The following is a 21,714-nucleotide window of genomic DNA, read 5'->3' on the forward strand; positions in this document are numbered from 1 at the left end:
TCTGCTATCATCTTTGTGAAGTTGCTTTAGAAACACTGTTTTTTAATTTTGTATTTCTACTCTAGCTCTGTCCAATTACCATTAGAGATTTTAATCTTTTCAAATTGCTACATACATTAACATTCAAGATGACACTGAAAGCAGCAACATGCCACTTGCACAATATGCAAGTAACAGTTCATGAGGTATCTCACACTGACAACTGCACTACTGTCACCCACAGCTCACTTTGTCTTATACACAAGTTTTCCTTTTATTAAGGAAGTCTTAGAAATTATGTTTCTAGTAAAAAAACCAAAACCAACAAACAAACCAAGTCAGTTGAAGGACTAGTACTTGATGAATTTCATCACAAGAAGGAGGAGAAAAGATAAAGAAGCATTCTACCTTCCAGGCATAGTATTTTATTTCATGGAAGTCTTTAAAAAAGGTTGCCATCTGCATTGCTTTGAGTGCACTTCTGGCAATATTTTCAGGGTGGGACAGACCCCACGACTGCCATGCTAACCTCACTTCTTTTTGTGTCCCACAAAGAAAACGTGCAGATAGACAAACACCTGCATTCCTCTGGGATGCTCCTACTATGCAAATTTGGACTTAAACATTTCAAGTACAATTTAACTGAAGAAAATGAGTTTTCCCCAGCCTGAAAGTACATTACTGGAACAGGCTCCCCAGGGCAGTGGTCACAGCACCAAGCCTGACAGAGTTCAAGAAGCATTTGGATGGCACTCTCAGGCACAGGGTGTGACTCTTGGGGGTTGTCCTGTGCAGGGCTAAGGGTTGATCCTCATGGGTCCTTTCCAACTCAGCATATTCTAGGATTAGACAAAATGCTTTTTGCACATGCTCCTTTCTGCACAAAGAAACAGACTTTTCTGTACTGGTAAGAGCTTCAGAGCCTTGCAAATATTGACACACTAATCAAAATTACTCAATTACAGTCCCTACCTCAGTAGCTTAAGAGATTTTTCTATTATTTCTATCAAGTAAAACTGGCTGTTACACCATCCAGAGAAAAATGACATCCATGATGAGGATTACCATTACTGCTCAGTTATCAAACTACTAAGACTGTATTAGCTTTGTGTTGGAAAACTGAAACAGGTATTGTACTGAAAAAGAAGTTAAATCAACGTGGTCGGTCATGACAGCGGTATTCATTTAATATCAATACTTGAAAATTCCCTTCAGTTTTGCTTTGCTTCTCTCGATCTGCAACTCAGTTCCCTGTGCAATACCTCTGTAGAACGAAATAAAGGCATTTTCTCCCTGCAGTATCCTGAGGAACAAGGGAAGTGATGCAATGAAAAATCCGAGAACTGCATGCACATCTCCCACAGACATGCATCATGCACCGGGCAAAGGAAAAACCCAACAATGGAAACGCGTGGGGAGGAGATGGGAATAAATCTAAAGTTGTACTGTACCACGCTTTATCACAGAAGTAATGGACTAACTTCTCAACTCCTTGCCAATGGCATAATGGGAAAGCAGAGACAAGAAAAACACAAGGACAATGATGTCAGAGGACCAAGACAAAACAATGAGCAATTGCCATGACAGAACTGCAACTTTTCACCATTTCAATTGCAATTACCAGGTCCCCCCTCGGTTTTTAATCCTCCTTCAAGAAACAAAGGTAGCAATAGTGTTTAAGTAATGCAGTACAAATAATATTTATAGCAAGACCTGCATGGAATACTTTTGCTCTTATAACTTCAAGTTCTTTAACACAGTCAATCTCTTACACTCCAAATACTGTAACTAGAACTTGTGTGTATCCTTACAACTGTACACATCAGAAATATTTGCATCCACGCACATACATGTTAGATATCTAACAATGAACAACAACATCATAAGAACACTGCATTACATCCTCAGATCATGTTGCCCATACTGTCAATAACTCCTCTTTCTACCAACTCACAAGTTGGAAGAGACTCCCAACTCCCACGGTGTCTTTTTGGAGAGGGCCAGGGCAGAAGGGACACAAACAGTGCTACATAGTTTTTTCATTTCCTCATCAGTTCTGACATCCCTCATCTCACTGCTTTGGCACAGGATAAGCTGGCATTTCAAATGAAGGCCTGTGCAGACACAGCTCTACCGTAGGGCTGCATTGGAAAGCTCTCATTTTCTACCTCTGGAAAACGTCAAGATTTCACACCTTAAATCTGTAGCATTTGCCACTACCTTAATTTTCAAATTTTTTTTTCCTCTCCCTTTTATGTAGCTATATTATATGTGTAGTTCAACGTTGTAAAATAGGATTCTGCAGAAAGGAGTACAACTTCAAAGAATGATACAAAACAACCCTAACGTTTTTTTTTAAACCACCACTCATCACAGCATGAGAGTAGTAAAATAATCAGTATTATGTCAAAGCATATTTTTTTCTGCGTAGTCTGTATAGAAATCCCAACTTAGAGAGAAAGACTTTCACAAAGAAAAATTACTCCAAGTAATATATAACTCCATCAAGGCAAGTATTTCATCCATAATTACAGACACATTTGCAACAAGCAGACAAATACGACCATATGCAAAATTAAGTTTTGTTTGCAAACATACTTCATTAGGTACATGAGACATTTCTCTTGCAGTTGAATCTGCAAATACCTAATTTGGCAGAAGGGAGTTTCACCTAAAAGACATTTCTTCATAAAGCTGAAGACTTAACACTTGGAGCAAAAGTAATTACATATAAAAGACAGTAATGTAACGATTTCAGGACATTCACTTTCTTCACGAGTCATGTAACTTCCCTGCTAATGCTCTGAAGCAGCTTTGTTCTGCTAACACAAACACTTCATACACCCTACAAAGAACTTGAATTGGTTAATAAAGGTTTGGAAACATTTCAGTGTTGAGAAACCTTTTTTAAAAGAAAAGGCATGAAAAAGCACAGCCTGGACCTGATTTCTAGTCACCATGCATACAGTAGCTTTCTTTCTGGTGACAGCGAGCTATGTGTCACCTGCTAGAATTGCTTAGATTATCTTTATTTGTAATGCTTACACACAAAAAGTCTAAATGCTTTTTTCATGAGGTGCACAGTAAGCAGAGATGTGAACAACTGCAGTGCTTGAGTAACAGAAATGTTTTCATCAGCGTTTCTGTGTGGAGAAGCACTTGGGACAAGGGGCCTGGAGAAATTGGTACAATATTCTTGTATTACAACATGAGCTCATGACTAGTTCCTTACCAATGTGTATTCTAAGTGTTGTGCTTCTAGAGCTGCAGCATTAAAGCTCCAGAATACAAATGGAAAAGTTTTTAATTATACTGAACTAAGCTTGATATATCCTATAACCAAGAGACAAATAAAGGACCATTACCCAGGAGTTTAGTTCAAGACACATGGGAATTACAGGAACAAAATTATATGGTTTTTATTCCTGAAATGACAAAAATCATGTACTATTATCAAAGTGTTATGAAATGAAAAGTGCTGAATTGCTTCCAAGGCTAGTGAAACAACATGAAGTTCATAAATGTGAAAGTACTAAAAATTAATTGTCACTAAAATTGAAAAAAATACATCCAATTCTGAAGTGTGTTGAAGTGCAGTGACATGTAAGTCCCTAAGGCAGTTCAGCAGCAGGTATATGCTGACATTGTAAGTGGTGCTAATAGAGAAGAACCATAAGCCTACAGTAGTGTTATAATATTACCTAGCAGGGATATACGACCTGTCCTGTACAGCAGGAGTGAAATTATATTTAGTTGTTTATGTACTGTAATATGAACAGTTTACCCACTTATACCCCTATAACCTACAGTGCTTGTAAGTGATCTATGTGTTCATCAGCTATCAGAAACCTGCAGTATTCACAGACACAGATGATATTTTAGGTTGGGGATCCAGAAACTATAAAAGAAGTGCTTGAATTCCAAGTTCTCCAGACAGAAAACAGAACTGGACAAAAGCTGAGACTACACGTTCCCATCACCTTCTCTATATTACTGCAAAAGAACACTGACAGTGTTGTTTTGTGATACCCAGCTCACCACTCGCCTCGAAACCCCACAATTGGCATTTCTTACCAGCTCAAAAACCTGCAACCCAGAACCACTGAAACAAGTGGGAAAGAAGGATACTAGTGAGAATTCCAGTAGTGTTCTACTATATAGAACTCTTCACACAGTAATAAATCATTGATTTCACAAGAATGTCATTAAAAACGTCCAAGAAACCTCATAGTTTACACTGCATTTTTATTCCTGGTATTTATCTTTTAATTAAACCTAAGACTTAATGAAAAAAAGCTACAAACACTCTACTAGAAGAAACTTATTTTCCTAAAGAATATGTTAATTACAGTTTGGATTCATTAATCAAGGGCCCACTTTCACCTACTTTATTTTCTTTACTAGTAATTCATAGAATTGAATATATAAGATGTATACTAAAAAAATCCAACCTGCTTTTGTAATAAAAGTTTGCTGTGGAATACTGAATAAGAAGCCACTGCCACTGGTTGAGAAATGAGGCTGGGGCTCAGGGTAAGAGATCAACAAAAAATTTTCTCCTTCAGTGAATGACGTGACACCAGAGGCTCCCACCGGGCAGCTCAGACACCATCCTCTGGTCTGACTCTCCAACCACTAAGCCCCAAAACTATAACATGTATATGCTCTTCAGGTCTAAAACTATCTCTTTAAACTCAGTCTCTGCTGATAGGACAGCAAATCAGACAGGCTGTGCTACTGCTGGCCCTCCACTCAGCAACAGGTGAGAGGATCATCAGTTTTAGGGGTTTTATGTTCTTTACACACACAGAGTCCCACGTCAGACACCACAGGAAAATGAAGCACACCCCTTATTGAACAGAGAAAAGCCCATGAAATAGACTGTGCATTCCTGATGAGTTGTTTAAATGACATTGTCACAGAAATGCCAAGAGAGTATTTGAAACGCGATTTACAAAACATAAGATTTTTTTTTCTTGTAATTGAATCAACTAAGGATTATTGCAATCTGAAATATATGTAAGCTTTGTTTTCCAAGGTGCAGCTTACTCTTCAGATCTCCACTGGCCCTGGAAATCTTACCTTGTTTTCATAATTTTACTTTTTCCTTTATTTCTTGTCCAAATACACTCTTGGGCTTTGCTAGGCAAACACTGTAATTCTCAAATTACAGTACATTCAAAAAATATAACTTTAGCATTATGAAGTAGTTATATTTCTTCAAACACTTATCTATTTATAATGCAATACCAAAGCACAAAATAAGACTTACCATTTCTCTATGTCTACGTAAGCATACAGTTTTAAAATCAGCAATTGTCTTTTGTTTTGCAGATCCAAGCCAAGAGAACAAATGCATCTTACATCAGCCCACATTGTAGCTAGCACATAAGGAATGTTAATAAATCATGCAAGTTGTGCAACAGCCACTTCAATGTATTAAAAGCCTTCTTACAACAAATACCAAGAGAGGAATAAAAAAAAAAAAATTAGTTTGAGTGAAGCCATTCTGAAAAGTTAAGAAAACTTCTTGTGAGAGACAATGACACTTTCTCACTAATATTTTTACATACAGCCACGAGGTATTTACGTAAATACATCCACAAATGCAGGCGTGCAGACAGATGAGCAAACAGAACACACACACAAACAGGAGAGTGTATTACGGCCATGGAAAACAGGGAAAATGCAGCAAGCAAGACTTTTATGTTAAGACAAGACTGGAAACAAGGGCCTACTCAGGTTTGCCTGAAGAACTGCTGAGGTCTATCAGCATTTAATAACTGTTATAAAGCTATAAGTTGGAGCTGCTTTACGCTGGCTGAAGGATTGAAGCATGTTGGTTAGCCACAGACTATCGTGTGTGCCTGGAAATCTGCCTGAGAGAGGAGGATACTACGAGATGAACAGTGCGTGCAAAGGGGAAGCTTCTACTGGAACACGGTGAGGGAGATGAGTGAGAGGTACAGACTCACTCTGTCTGCGGTGCGGTGGAACAGTCCGAGGGATGCCCTGGAATGAGCCCTGCCAGGGAGAGAAGGAGGGAGCAGAATACCCACCCTGTGCAGAAAGAGAGAGGGGGAGAAGTATAATAAAAAAAGAGAACAGGGAAAAAAACAAGACACCAAAAAGCCACACCATTTTTTTATTTTTCCCCACAGAAAGGTATCATTATATTTCCCAGCTGTTCTACTTTGTAAAAGCAAATGCTGCACATTACTGAAGCCCAGAAGAAAAACAACATCATGATGTCCTAAACTAGTCATAAATCTTACAAGAACCCTTCCATTTTTATTCAATACATATGCACATATTTCTGTCAAAGATGGTTTTATGGGAAGAGTATAGAAGCTGAGTTTTTCACGTTAAAAATACATGATAAAAATGTTTTTATACAGCTTTCAAAAATATTTGAAAAATGCCTCACCAAGCAGTACCTTGCTTAGTTCTAATCTACTGGAAAACCAATCAGCTTTAGTTTACAACAAAAAATTTCTAATATATCAAAACAAATTTTCTAGCAAGTCCTGGTGCTTTAGAGTCCACTTCACTCCTATTTTGACAGTACTATTGAACGTGGAAGAGGAGAGGTGACATAAAACTGTTCTCCTTGCACTTTGCTCTTGGAGTTTTAGTCTTCCATTAAAGGATCAGAGAACTGTGCACATCTTTGGCACGCAGGGCTTGCCTGTCAGATGTCTTGGATCACCACAAGTGTGACACACTGTGGTTGCTGCACTCTCAAAACAAGAAAAAGTCATTTTATGCAGTGTATCCTTTTCTCCATACCCTTACCTTTGAAAAATCTACCAAAGCTGCAACTTCACTCTTAAATAACCATCTTGATTTCCCATTTCAGCAGGACAGACTTTACAACCCCTTTACTGTTTGAGCAGCTGAAAACTGCTTATATAAGTTCTGGAATACTGGTACTGACAGTGACAACTGCCATTGTCTCCTGGCCAAGAGCAACTAGTTGTGGCTACTGTTTCAGGCAGGAGGCTTAAGATACCTGAATGAACACCTGTATAAAAGGAAACAGGAAGCCACTTTGCCCCTCCTCTCCAGTTTCTCTGCTGTATATCAGCTGCAGATCATACTGCCAGGGTTGGACAAACAATAAAGTATTTTCTCTCCATGCTTCTTTTAAAATAATGTTAAAGATCACATTACTTCTATAAATAAATATTCTGCTTTTATTTATTTTAGCAGAACTTTAAACACGCCCCTGATCTTCCAGTTCTCCTAATCTAGTTAGGTATAATCCACCACTATTCCAAGCTTCAGCACTGCTAAGATGTAACTTCACACATTCATTTAATCAAGTTTTAGAATCAACTAGCCAGAACACTTAATCTAAAACAGAAAATAAAGGAAAAAAACTGACAAGATTGTTTTATTCTCCTTCAGAACCTGAGAAAAACCAATTATTGGAGCAAAATCTAAGGGAAAAAAATGAAACGAGTTCTTCAATTTGATTATCTCTAGATGGAAATATTGATTACCTAATGTCTTCTTCCAGTCCTCCATCAGTGGAGGACAACAGAGTTTTTAACATCACAGTATTTAGACTGCTAAAACAGTACTAATTTCAGTCAAGCAATATGACAAAATATTATAATGTGTTGCATCAGCTGAATAGGTATTAAATATAGAAATATTCCTGGGAACGAAATTAATCAATCAGTGATTGATGAGAAAATGATCAAAAGCTTTGGATTTTCACAGCACCATACCAAAGAACACTATATTTTTTCAGGCTTGTTCACATTTCATCCTAAATTGTGTCAGGACGGTAGAACAAAAAATTCTTTCCATTCTCAAAAGATAACTGAATCTCCACATAGTAAAAAGCACATTATCATCAAGAACAAGTCTGATTTTGCACAGACTTGAGTTGGCAACGGGCTTTTTCCAGATTTCTTTGAAATTTTTAACACATTAAGAAGGGAGGTGAAAATTTTATATCCTTTCCCTTCCACTCTTTGAAAAGAGAGATTGAGACAAGCACAAGCCAGCTGAGCTACATAACAGTTATGATACTGTTGTAAAAGCAATGAAATATTTACATGTCCTGATACATTCAGGAAATTTTTAAACATCCATATTAGCACTTCAAAGCACAGCACTAAGTACAGTCTTCTCAATAATTCTTCATGGTATTTTATCATCACTCTGACTGAAGAAGTAAATGAAGAAAGTACAAGTAACTTCCTTGAGTCTTTTGCCTGCTAAGCTGAACTGCTCTCCAGGCACGGTGCAATCCCCTTCTCCCAAATGCTACAGTTTACACTGCTTTGTATAGGCAAATGTCAAATAAATGCCAGATTTTTTTTTGTAAAACAGACAAAAAAAAAAAACCCATACCAAAAAAAAAAAAAAAGCACCAAAAAAACCCAAAAAAAACCACAAACAAACAAACAAAAAAAAAAGGACTGTTCAATTGTACATCAAATAAGGTAATTAAAATCAACATCAATTGAACCAAGTAAGAACCAGGAAATACAGCACTGAGAATTTATTGAGTGTTATGGCTTACACTGATTTTACAAATTATAATGGATGTACTGATCCCATTGATACAGCACATTAAGAGAACTATCTGCAAATAAGCCTGGTTTATGAAAAGATTACTTTTCCTTTAATAGTATTTATTGCACAAAACTCCAGCAAATTTATCAAGGTTTCTCCTTTAAACAACAATTCACATTCATCTTCTTATATTAGTCAAATGTTTACTGAGGTTCCCAAGAAATCCAAAGAAGAGGAAAAAAGAAACAGACTAATAAACACATAGCCTCAGACAATGGTGCGTCTTCAAAATACACAGATTTTGAATTTTTGAATTTTGAACTTACCTCAGCTTCTATTAAAAAAAAAAAATAAAAAAACCCACATGTGATGGGATTCCTCTGGCTTCTGAAGAAACTCTTTCCACTTACACTTTAATGTTAGGCAGTAGTCAGAACAGTTCCTCCCCTCGGCTGCTATGTGCATCCAGCTACTTAACTTAAATCCCATTCCTCTCATTTCCCAGATACTGGAATTGTGAAACAGCAAAAGTAACCCCAAAGGGAAGCGAATCACAATTTAAAAAAACCAGGAAACTCAGGAGTTGAAAAATAAGAGCAGCTGAAATAAAGCAGCCTCCAAACCAGCAAAAATGATGAATGCTCTTCAGAGATCCAGATGAGTTGTACTATTGCTGCCAAATGCTTTAGGAAGTTCTGACTCCAACTGCACTGGGAAAACCTGTTGGCTATTGTTTGTTTTTTTAAATGCTACTAGGAAGACTTTAAGGCCAGAATTTTCCATTGCTATGAACAAACTTCAACCTTAGAACAAGCAATCACATGAACAAAAGCAATTGTTCCTAGCAGAAAAGGAAAAGAGAAATATTTCTAAGCTAGTGCTGCACAGTAATTTTAGCCCAACAGCCAAATATTCCAGCTCTTTTCCCAGGGATACCCCAACATCCTAAACTGCTACTGCTTTAAACAGGGGGGTTTTTTGCTGCAGAAACACAAAGATCCATTTTTGTCCATACAAGTGGAGCCTTTGAGAACTTTGAAGAAGAGATGATTTTGGCTGTGTCTCACCTAGTACTGCCAGCTGTCTCACACAAACTCAGAGTTCCACATCATGAACAAACCCAGAGTGACACACTTCAGTGTCAGTGCAGACAAAATGTTTTTGCAGCAGACTCCTCTTGTTAGCCTAGCACCCAGAAAGATTATAAATTAGCAGTTCTGACATGCAGTAGTCTTTTTGAATGTATTCAGATAAAAAAAAAAAAAAAAACCAAACAAAAAACCCCCAATCCAGTCTTATGTGCTGGTTTACACTCAAGCAACAAGAATTGCTTGCGAAGGGTTCAAGGGACCTCTCTTCAGTGGATGTGCCTACCTGTCATTCACAGTCACAGCACAAGACACAGGTGCACAACATGACCACCTGGTTGAGCTACGGCTCCATCTCACCAAGGTGTGTAAGAATGGACCATCAAGCAAACAGCAGAGTACTGGACAATGAGAGCAACCAAGGCTGGATGTGAAGATGAACACTAATATACAGGGACTAGGCTTCAAAACCTGGAAGTTTAAATTCATAGTTGGGGAGTTGACACATACAGGAGGTTTAAGGCTAAGATGGAAAGAGGTAATAAGACCTAAAAGACAAAAGTACACAAAGACAGCCAAGGTATTACAAAAGTTCATCAAAACAACTGACAGGAAAGGCTTTGGAAGTATGAAGTGTAACAAATTTCAAATGGAAGGCAGAGAATATCTCAAGGCAAAAGGAGAAAAAAGATGTAGATAAGAACAAGAACACGCATGTTCCCATGAACAATGACAGGTTCTGTTGTCATTTCACCAGAGACAAGAATGACCTTGTACCCACATTTGGGAAGCAAAGGTTATTCTCATCACTGTGAGCTGCTCTGATACCAGGGGGAAATACTTTTACTGTACACACTGTACAGGGAATGGAAAAGCAAACATGAACTAGGAGTTGTGTTATGCTAAGGAACTGGACTCCAGGGGTCAGAATCCTTTGCAGGTATCTTCAGGTATCTTCAACCAGATTCAGGGCTTTGTAATTTGCTTGCTTGTCTTTTATTTCTCAGCATCTGCAAACAGCCTTTTCAGTTCAAGAAACGAAATCACTTATCAACAAAACCTTGACATCTAACCCCTTTACTCTCAAAGTAAATACCAGTATTTAGTACTACAGAAACAATGCTGCAAAGCCTGCAAGACAGTTGTGTCAATGGATGCTCACTTTTTCTTCCTTGCAAGCTGTCCAGAAACATTAATTTCTTCAGGTACTTTTTATCTTCTTCCAGGTTTCAGTTATTTTCTTCCATGATAATTAAATGATAGACATAAACTAATTGCAGTGAATTCTGTATAAGAGATCTGTAAGAAATCCTTTTAGGAATGTCATGGTCTCCTCTGTCAGTGAATACTTGTAAAAGCCTTTATCCAGAGCACAGTTAACCAAAACTAATACATAGTTAGAATTTACCTAAGTTTTGAGCATCGTTTCAGGACACTGCTTACAAGAAATGCCATGTCACAGACACAGCAGCTGGGCAATAGGTAGCTACCAATTAATTTGTAAGATGCCCAATTTCCAACACATTCTTTTTCAGCCACTAGGTTTTACTACATGAGCACTAAGTTCGAAAGATTAATCTAAAGTTACGTAGTTTCCATTTATGTACATATTTAAGTTTAAATACTAAAAAAAAAAACCCTAAAAGTACTTTAAAAATCTCTGGTCCCTAAAGAGAAAACCACAAGACAAAGTTGAGCATTACATCAGAACAGGTCATTTTCTAGAAATGTCTGGTAACAAAGAAACAGATACAAACATGACTTTTAAAGAAGAGTATGTTTAATGATAGTCACTTGCCTGTTTACTGGAAGAACCATGAAGTTAGCAGAAAAATTAGTGATTTCAAATGGCCAGTTGAATAGCAACAAATTGCTGCAACTCATATGGCCTTAAATTTCTAACTGAAGTCTTATAACAGTTGATTTCCACTCTCACTGTATCCTAGTTTATTCTAGCATCTATTCTTTATGAAACACTATTCAGTAAGCATTTAAAGTATTCCTTGAAATGTTAAACTACTGTGATCCCAGACTGCTATTTACACTTCAGGAAAAAATACGTTGTATGAGTTCTGATCTGTATAGAATATATTGAATACAAAGAATTTATAAACTGCCAAATTAATCTTGAAAGTTTTGGTAACTGACCTAAAGTAACTCCTTGATATCCACAATCATTTAAAGTGATTGGCAGGTCAATACTAATAGGAAAAAATAAAATAGTTTAATATTCATCAGCGTTAAAAACTATTACTAACTTAAAGAAGCAAAAAGCTTATATGCCTCAAAGGAGCTATTCTCTCATTGCCAAGACTTCAATTACAATTTAGTTTTAAAAAAAAAGTAGTCCCTATAAAAACTTCATAATTTCATAAACATTAAGAATGTTTCATGATTTATACCACATTTAGGACCAATAAGCTTTATACTCCTAAGTCAAGATCATTAAAATAAACTGAACAGGAATGCTAATAAAGCAGAACAATTTCTTTAAGAGCGTTTTTGTTGGTTTTTTTTTTTACTAGTGAGAATACATTTTACTCAGGTGTCTCCTTGTTTCTATTTATTGTACTCTTACCTCAAGAAAGTAAAAGCTGATTGTGTCTCCTTTCCATTACAAGAGACATTTTCTGATGTTGGGTTCTAGATCAAAACTGGTTCCATACATTTATACTTCTATTAAGCCATGCAAGGAAGCATCCAAATGCATATTAGTAGAGGAAGCATTAACCCAGACAGTTGAGGTCTGGTCATCAGAACCAAAACTTGGCTACAACAAACTATGGTCCTCCCACATTTAAGAGCTCCCACCAGTTTGTGCTGGCTTATAGAAACCCTGTGACTTACAGACATGCCAGTGAAGACATTGAAAAAAACCCCCAAAACACACCCAACACATTCTGCCCAAAATTTCGCAGGTATCACTTACAAATAAAAGCTCCTGAGAAGTAGTGTATTTTGAATTTGTCAATACTTCATGAATTTTCCTATGTTCTTTATCAACTTCATGAGAAATTTTGCATGTAGATAAAAATACTGAGATGTTTGGAATGTGCATCTAATGATCATAGGCCCACAACTACATATGTGTATCATGACATATATCCACACACACAGCCATAAACACAGTAGTTTTTATTTCTCTTAAAGATACTGCCCCTTAACCCAAACTTCCTCCTGACAAAAAAATGTGGCTTTTTGAACAAAACTACTAAATAGTTCAAAAGAAATATATTGACCAACCTGACCAAAACAGACACTTGTGCTGAGTGACTCCTGCTTGAGACAGCAACTCAAATTCCACATCTTCTCCAGTATTTTTGTCTTATCAATTAATACCACAAGTTGCTCAAACTAAAACTTGTGTAGTCAGCAACTAACTTTCTATGATTACTAATCTGTTTCTGAATTCATGTGAAAAATGAGATAGAAAAACAGGAACATGAAAACAACAGCTACTATAACAGTATCAGTGCACAAAAACATGACATGAACATCACACACATAAAATTAAATCATAGGAAAAAGAAACAATGCAAGAGCTCAAAAGCTCCAAAGTAAAAGAAATAAATGGGGTAAACAAAGACATGATGTGTACATTCTGGAGCAGAGGTGTCAAAGCAAATCAAAAGCTACTTAAGGTTACGATTTCTTTACACTGGGTTCTTATCAGACAGGAGGAGTTTGGAAAGCTTGGATAAAGCTGTTTGCCAGCACACGCTGAACATAAAGTGTGGTGGTATTTCTACCCTAGCACTATATACTTAAAAGAGTAATTTTAGAAGGATAGCAGAGGTGATTTGTCTTCACTACGGTCTTAAATCAGGTAATTCAACATAGGGTAAAAACTAAGAAACAAAAAAATCAAACCCATTTTTAGCCTTTTAATAAAACCTCTTGGGTTTTCTAGCTAGAGCAGTAGCTTCAAGATCCAAATGCTATTTGCTGGTGACTGACAAAGGCCTTATTTTGGATTCAAAGGTAATTTCCTATTATTACATAATATCAAATATGTTGTCCCTCTCCATCTTAAGTGTTCTATTAGTGTTCCATGAAGAATATAAGTTATATATAATGGAAGCAAATGTGAACCATGCAACAACATATGGGAATGAAGATGTCTTTTGTCAAAGTGATTTTCACCCAATAATCTTTTTAATGAGTCAAATTATTAAAATAAATTATCAAAATAATAATAAGAAATATTAAAAAATACTAACTTTTGCTTTTACATCTATGCACTGAAACTCAGTTGCTTTTCTGTAGCAAATATGAGAATGTCAACAATGAAAATCTGATCAGGAAAAACCCCAAAGATATACCTATGACTTTAAAGTCAGGATATAAGAAAATACTTTAAGTATGATTAGATACACAGCTTGGACTGACTGTAACTTAAATAGCACAAAGGGTGATTATTTAAAGAGACGACTTCTAAAATTTAATTACTTAATTTAAAAGGAATGTTCGTAACAAATGTTTAAATAAAAGGGCTGCAAAAGAATGCGAGGGATGCACTGCAGGAAGGCTAGAGATGTACTCCCACATACAGCACAGAATCTCTTAAAGAAGGCCAATTTGCGTGGCAGCAAAAGTACTAGAAGTGGAGAACAAACTGCAGGTGGTGGTAACCGGGAAGGAAGGGCACAGAGTACTCACAGAACTCCTCCTCCACGAGGTCTGCGTGAATTTATCAGCGTGCGCGCGCGATGCCCCTGCAGGTTTTTGACTGTCCTTCTGGCAGTTACATCTAGTGGCCTTCATCACCCCCAAAGAGAGAAAGAAGAAACAAGAATCAGTTAGAGATTAACCAACTAAGCCTCTTGAAAAGTACAGTCAAGGCCCAGCGTTCAAACATCATGCGTTAAGTGACTGTAGAGCACAATATGATTAAACTGTAGAAATACTCTTTAAGGTGCTACACAACTGCTGCTTTTCCCAAAGTGTATTTACAAGTAATCCAGAATAAATGCTGACTTTTGGAAAAAGTGATCTGGGATTCTGTTGTTTAAATGGCAGAGAAGAAAGCCCAGTCTTAACCTTTCATTTTCGTTTCAGGGGGAATGATCAAAAAGAGACAGGGAGAGGAAGATCACAGCTCAGCTCCAGTGCACTTATGTACAAAAGCACATGCTAGACATTTCATTAGGGTTTATTACCACACAACACTCCCTCCAACTATGATAAATAAATATGGTGTGAACCTCTTGGCATCTTATCTACCCTACCTGTAAGATCTTGCTGCGGTTTGAAATGGCTTGAACACGTGGGGCTATTTTACAAGAATTGTCACAGCAGGTGAATTTACCAGAATCAAAAGCAGAGATACACATTGCAAAATCTAAACTCAGAACAAGAGCAAAGAGGCAAAAGGCACACATAACTTTTGCTTGAGGTCTTGTTTCTTCCTGAACCTTTTATTACAAATGTGTCCCCATAACTTGTCCTTATTTGGCCAATTTAATCTGACTATTCAACATGCTTTTTATTGCTTTTTCAAAAAAAAAAAAAAGAATCAAATTTGAATACTAACTTGCTCAGCTTTAAATTGTATGGTGTAATTCTCTGTTAAACCAACAGACAGCAGAGGAACGGAGAGGGATAAAAAAACCACCAACAAAAGCTTCAAGAATGGTAAGCCCAATACTTGTTAATTTTTAAAACACTTTAGACATAGCCTTATCTTTGCCCATTGATAGTTTTTAGCAGCTTCTAGAACTTTATGTTCAAAACAGTTTTGGAAATTAAATACTTTCACTAGTGGTATTAAACATCCTTGCTTAGTGCCACACATACAAATCATGACTAGTCTACAGAATTAAAGATTTCAGGAGTACAACTGCAAACACACTGGGACATGTAGAGTCAGTCTGCTGCAACTGAACCTCTACAGATCCAAGAGCCAGGTGGGTCCAAGCAGAACCCAAACCTTCCTTTGTTATAATGAAAGTGCAGGAAAAAAAATTAGCTGTCTAGTTGCCTTAAAGTCTTCACCAGAATTGCCTAGTTCCACTCTGCAGTGCACTCTTGGGATTTTGCTAAACTTTTAGCATTATACTTACAAGCTGATGCTCTAATTGGCTGATTGTTTCATCCTTTTTCTTCAGTTCATCTTTGAGCTGCCTGATCTCATTCAGCAGATCGTCCATCTGCAACAGAACAGTGAGCACTATGAGGTTTTCTATAAGGACTACACAGTCTAAATCCACACCCCTACAGGACATACTAGATGAGATGTGCACGGAGGACTGGCAGTAACAACTCATGCTTTCCTCCTCCCATTGACATGGAGAGATGGGCTGTAGGCACACAGACTACAGAGTGAAGAGGCTTGACTGGAAGTCTCTTTAAGAGGCCATTATAATGAAGACATTATAATTATGCAAAGTTCAGAGACTAAAAAAAAAAGGTAAATATGCAAGAATTAATTTTTTAAAAACTCATTTTTCATCACATGAGAGTTTGCATATATTTTATAACTGGCCCATTACAGCAAGGCCATAAATTAAGGGGAATACTTTCATTTAGCAGCATGCATTTACTATTTCAGTTTCACTAAAGATGTTAATAGTTATTGCTTCAGGATGACACCTGATTTGTTGTGCAATTTTTCAAACCATATGCTAGTATCAATTAAAGAAGTGACAATTCAAAATGTCAGTTAAACCTCACAGGTTTTTGTTAAGTTAAAAAGCAGTGTTTTTTTCTCCAAGACTAAAATTGTAAGATTTTGAGGGAGGTGACTGTAGAAGGACAAGCACAACAACTACATATCATACAACAACTGAATGTTATCAATGTAGAAACCAGGGTTGCTAAAGGATGATGCAGATGGATCTACACCTTTGACAAACCTCTAATGCCCTGAAACCAGGATTTGGACAGATGACCTCTAAACAGGAACTAGATTTTAAGTGTTCTTCCTCTTCAAGAAGTATTTATAACTTCATTATACCTTCCTCTCCCATAAGTAGAGAATTAGTGATCTTTCTATACTAATTTTACAATAAGAGCCAGGCCATGCTATAAAACCTTACCACCTTAGAAAGCATAACATTACAAGTCTGTGACCATAAAAGATGATCCTGTTTCGAATATCCATTGTGACTTCTTCCACCTTTAATATCCATCATAAAACAATAACCTCACAACTCCCTTTGTGGGGTTCACATTGTTTTTTAGTTAAATCTGCCATACCTGCATCATCCTGGGGAAAACTTAACTTACATGAAAGATATTTTAAACTAAAGCCAACAGTAAAAAGTAGTGAAACAGAGCACGTAATTGAATAAGTATGGTATGACTACACTTCAACGCAAAAATTGTCTTTTCAAATTCTAGTACTCAGCAAGCAGGTAAAAGGTTTTTGGAAAAAGTTACTCTACAGCTCTTAATTCCCACTGCAACAAATTATTTTAATTATTTAATCTGCTACCATTTGTAAGTATGTATTTTCAAAGGTCAAATAAACCCTTCTATTTTAACAAAACTGAAAAAAGGAAGTGTATAAACATTCATTAGGCTTGCATTTAAACAGAAGAAAGAAGCAACAAGCAGTACTTGCAGAGTGACACACACTTTTGGTGTGTTTTTTAAATACAAACAGGTTTGTATTTCTAATTCTGTGGAGTCAGTCAGTGTCAATTACCTTAAAAGTGGACTCAGGTTCTTGTGGTTCTGGACTCGATGGAACTGAGAGGTTGATGTCCTGGAGCAACACACTGTCATCATTCTACCAGAGAACAAAACAAGGACACAAGCTTGAATCACTTGCTGAAACAGCTCCATTGCAAACCTGCTTTCAAGGATGGAGACACATCAGCTCTCTGCAAAACCTGCTACAATGCCTGACCTCCCTTACCCCTAATTTCCCCTTTTTATCCTTGATAGGAAAGCCTTCCTTGTGTATATGTACAGTGCCCAAATAAGGGCCATGAACAGTCTTCCTCTCCTCACAGATCTGTAGGAAAGCTGCAGCTCTGTCACACACTCGAAGTAAAGCCACAGATGGTCACAATTACTACAATTGGAAAGGAGTAATCATGTGAATGGAAAAAAACCACAAAACAAGACCAACCATGTCACGCAAAAGTACCTTGCATGGCTTTTAAAAGCTCAGTACTTCTGGTATACTTTTTATTGCCATTAAAAAGCATGTAAGTGGAGCAATAAAACATTTCACAACAGCAGATTAAGGCCTAATTTCAAAGAAGGTTAGTATGTCACATAGTCTCTGGTGATTTAAATCAGCCCTATGCCATACCTGACTCATTCACTGGCAAAGCAGGAACTAAGTTCATTTGCATCAATTCCCTTACTGCTGCCTTAATTATCTCAATACACATGTAAAGAACACAGGGCAACTGAAAAAAAAAACAGCTCTAACACTGTCAGTGGAAACTCAAGCCTCCCATTTGAACACATGCCAGGATTAATCTATGAAACTTGGCTTGACTACCTAACCTGAAATATGTAAAATGATGGAGGATTAACATTGCAGACTTTCACACTTAATGAGCTATGTAGGGATAATCTTCAGATAAATTTGATATAAATTTATATATATATATATATGTATATATATATATTCACATGCAATGTTTAATCCAAGAATATAACATACTCCTTTAAGAAACAGTCAAGTAATTGGGTAGTGACTGATCGTTTCACAGTCCTTTCCCTAATGCTCGTTACAGAAACCTATTTGAACCACTACCTTCTAGACTGATTTTCAACTCCATCACATGCACTGGAAAGTTTTTGCTGGACTTAAGTCAACAGAACACACTTCAGCTTTTGACCAGTTTTGGGGGGTCCCGATGTAAACTGAGGTAACCACACACCTCAAGACATGTTTTCAAGAGGCTTATAAAATTACAGCAAACCTTAAGTCAGAAACCATTAGAAAAAAACTCAAGCAAGACTTAAGAAACCATCCTAAATTTACTAATACCTGCATAAAGGGAGCATGTGGTTGTGGTGCAGAAAAATCCACACACACACACACACACATCTCTTCACTTTTGGAATACTCCAAGACTAAAAGCTTGCTCTGAGAAAACCTTTATGCTAACTTTTGAAGACAAGTATGAAATGATGTCATTTCCCCCCCAACAACAACATTTTAGTATTTATCAGCATAGTGCCTACACGACAAATCCAGAGAAATGTCTAAAGTTTTTCAGTCATGGCTATCAGAGTAATTTGGTTTAATGCTGAATATTACTTAAGCTTCATACTCCTTTGCAAAAGTTATCTGCTGAGAAAATAATTACCAACTCATTTTTCTACAAAGCGATTGATCTTACTGTTTTAAGACAAAAGTGAGAGTTACAGATACAATTTAAGTGTACACATAGGCAAATTATGTAACAATTATTTCTTCCCCACTGTCAGGCACTGTATTTCTCTGGACAAATAATTTCCTACACGTCAAACATTTTTACAAGCCTGCTCCCAAATGTTACAGTCTAACTGAAGCTCTTGATTACAGTCTCAAGTCTTCATCTGTCATTTTTAATCCATCTCAAGAAACACGAGCTAATATTCATTGGAATAACTCTTCACCATGGTTGTCACAGGGACACTGCAACTCATCCGAAGGCAGTCACAAATTGAACCTGTACTTGTGAGTGGTTGTACTTACCATGCTCTCATGCTAATATTTTACAAGTGTGAAATCTTCAGTATGAATGACACACCTGTGCTTGCTTCACCTTACAAATTTCCAAAGAACTCATTTATTGCTTTTTTGTAAACTGAACATTAAACGTTGATTTTTCCTTAGAGACAGATCACTATTTATGAAGAAGAGTATCAGATACAAGTATTTAGTAAAGAACAGACTAAAAAAATCCTCACTACCTTTCCAACCTACTGTGCTGATTATTCCCACCAGCAGTTTACCTCCTATGGATTCTGGGGCTTTGAGCACTGCAGTTTTTCTGAGCAGTTCAGTAGCTCAAAAATGCCACATTTGCTTGTATTTTCTTCTATCCTCTCAACAGTTACATGTTCTCATTTTATGTTGTTTATTTCAAAAATTAAAGATTAACACCAAAAATCAAGCTCTGTGACTCAATACACCATAATAGTCCTGGGAACACATTTGAACATCATAAACATGCACCTCTATACAGCATATAGCTGTTCTCACTGCCTGTCCTCTCCAGCTTCCCTTTTCCCCTTGCTTTCTTTGGGTCATATTACTTGCAGGCTTTAGTTAAAAGCACATGTAAAATAATGAAAAACTACAGAACTTCTAAAAGAATAAAAGAAACAAGATAAATGGTATTCTCTCTCAAAAGAAATCTCCCATACTGTCCGAGAGGAAGATATAAAGCTTAAAGCCAAAAGTTGCTCTCATTACACTAACATATTTTAAGTTCTTCTGTTGCAAAAATCAATTTCACTTTCAGCAATTATCTTGTGGTTCCCTAACAGCATATGTTGCCTTTTAATACACAGGATTTTAAAATACACTACTAAGATTATACAGATAATTTCATCTTGAGAATTCTTTGAACATTAGACTATCTATCTATATACTTATTACACTATCTATAGTGTAATAGGAAGTTGAAAAATGCTGAAAAAATGCTTCTGAAGTTTACTGAGGTTTATTAAATTTTTATCAAGGTCTAGCTTTCAATTCTCAATGCAAAGCTTCCTTCAGTATGAATTACTCATTTGAACAGTGAAGATGTGTTAAGTGTCCATCAAGCAGAGGGTGCTATTCACCTGCTGACTTCTTGGCCCTTCAAATGTAGTTCCATTCAGGTATCACCACAAACCACTGCCATGTAGTTTCCATTGCCCACTGTGGAATGCTGTTATTGTGACAGTCCAAAAGTTAACCAACTGCTGAAAGCTACAGTTTGTCAGTTTGATTTTGCTACTGTTTGTTGATTTCTTTCGGTTCAGTTTTTTTCAAGCACAGTTAAGTCACTGAGGTGAACTGTTCTGTGGCTAAGAAAAAACAGTAAAAATTGTAGGGGTAATTTATACAACTTAATACATGACACAAAAAGTCTTTGCATTTCATAAATCTGTTTCTTCCTTATCATCAGGTTTCTTATAAACAAAGATAAATCTCTCTTACAGATCTCACCAGATACAAAAAGAAAAGAGCACAATGAATATGTATTTCAAAGGTACACAAGTGACTCACTAATCTAAATGTACTGATGCATTTAACAATTTTGCACTCCATGGTTCACCTTTTCATTCACACCTCTTCATATAAATGTGCTGCTCATATCTGATAAGTTACAATGAAGATCTGTGCTTGAAAAATAGAATTTCATTTCCATTCATGAAAGGTAAGATGAAAAGAAACGTTCTTTATAAAACTTGCTTCTCACATTAAAAAGGGCTTCACAGATCTCACAGTTCTGTGAACCGCTTCGTTTCAGTCCTCCCTAAAACAGCAGTCAGGGCTGATCTGAGATAACACAGGGTGGTTGCAAGGCATTGCTGCCAGTCTTGAAGGAAGTTATTACAGAGGATGGTCAGTCCTTGCCTAGATCAAAGGCTCCAGGGCATTAGAAAAAGAACATCCTTACTTAAAATTGTATTTACACATTAGCTCTGTAGCCTCAACCCAGAGCAGCAAGTTTATGAAATTAATTGAGGAGGAGGAGGAAGAAACTTTTAAGATCAGAAGAAAATTTATTTACTATTAAACATGCAGATGAAGTACCTTAGTCCACATTTAAGAGGCATTAACATTTACAAGTCAATTATTACCACAATTAGACTTCCAAAGCATTTTCTTTCTTACAACACAAAGGCAGCACTCCAGTTAAAGATTAAAGAGAGAACATTCACCTGTAGTACATCTCCCTGTAAATAATTACAACTGCACTTAGTGTAAGAAGAATCTACATTTTTCACTCCATATAAGTAGCATAACATTACTGTGAAGTCAGAGAAGGTTTTACTACTGTGAAAATTTTTAAAAACTCTGCATGAGAGAGAGTCCTATTCCTGATTTCACTGTTTGAAGACACAGGGATTTGGCAGCACGTGAGGAGTAAGCAGACAGTACATGTACTGCTGGCATTGTTATCCTGGCCACATGGAGTTCAGAAAAGGCTGTATTACTCAAATAACC

General features: G+C 36.7%; 1 protein-coding gene across 8 annotated transcripts in view; it reads right to left on the bottom strand.

The window, feature by feature from the left end:
- Positions 1–21,714, bottom strand: part of CCSER2 (coiled-coil serine rich protein 2) — a 65,586-nt gene that overhangs the window by 7,510 nt on the left and 36,362 nt on the right. For 4 of the 8 annotated variants that reach the window (XR_004358205.1, XM_032694320.1, XM_032694317.1 and 1 more), the window contains 3 exons: positions 17,248–17,331; positions 15,662–15,748; positions 14,259–14,357 (listed from right to left, as the gene is read on the bottom strand). Coding sequence is in view for 7 of the 8 variants with exons in the window: in XM_032694320.1 (XP_032550211.1) it covers positions 14,259–14,357; positions 15,662–15,748; positions 17,248–17,331 (270 nt within the window). In the remaining variant the exon portion in view is untranslated. Of the gene's footprint in view, positions 1–1,430; positions 1,471–5,954; positions 6,040–14,258; positions 14,358–15,661; positions 15,749–17,247; positions 17,332–21,714 lie in introns of all 8 variants that reach the window. The other 4 variants (XM_032694321.1, XM_032694323.1, XM_032694322.1 and 1 more) reach the window with 2 other exon arrangements.

The sequence above is a fragment of the Chiroxiphia lanceolata genome, chromosome 8, assembly GCF_009829145.1.
Source record: "Chiroxiphia lanceolata isolate bChiLan1 chromosome 8, bChiLan1.pri, whole genome shotgun sequence".
Taxonomy (NCBI): domain Eukaryota; kingdom Metazoa; phylum Chordata; class Aves; order Passeriformes; family Pipridae; genus Chiroxiphia; species Chiroxiphia lanceolata.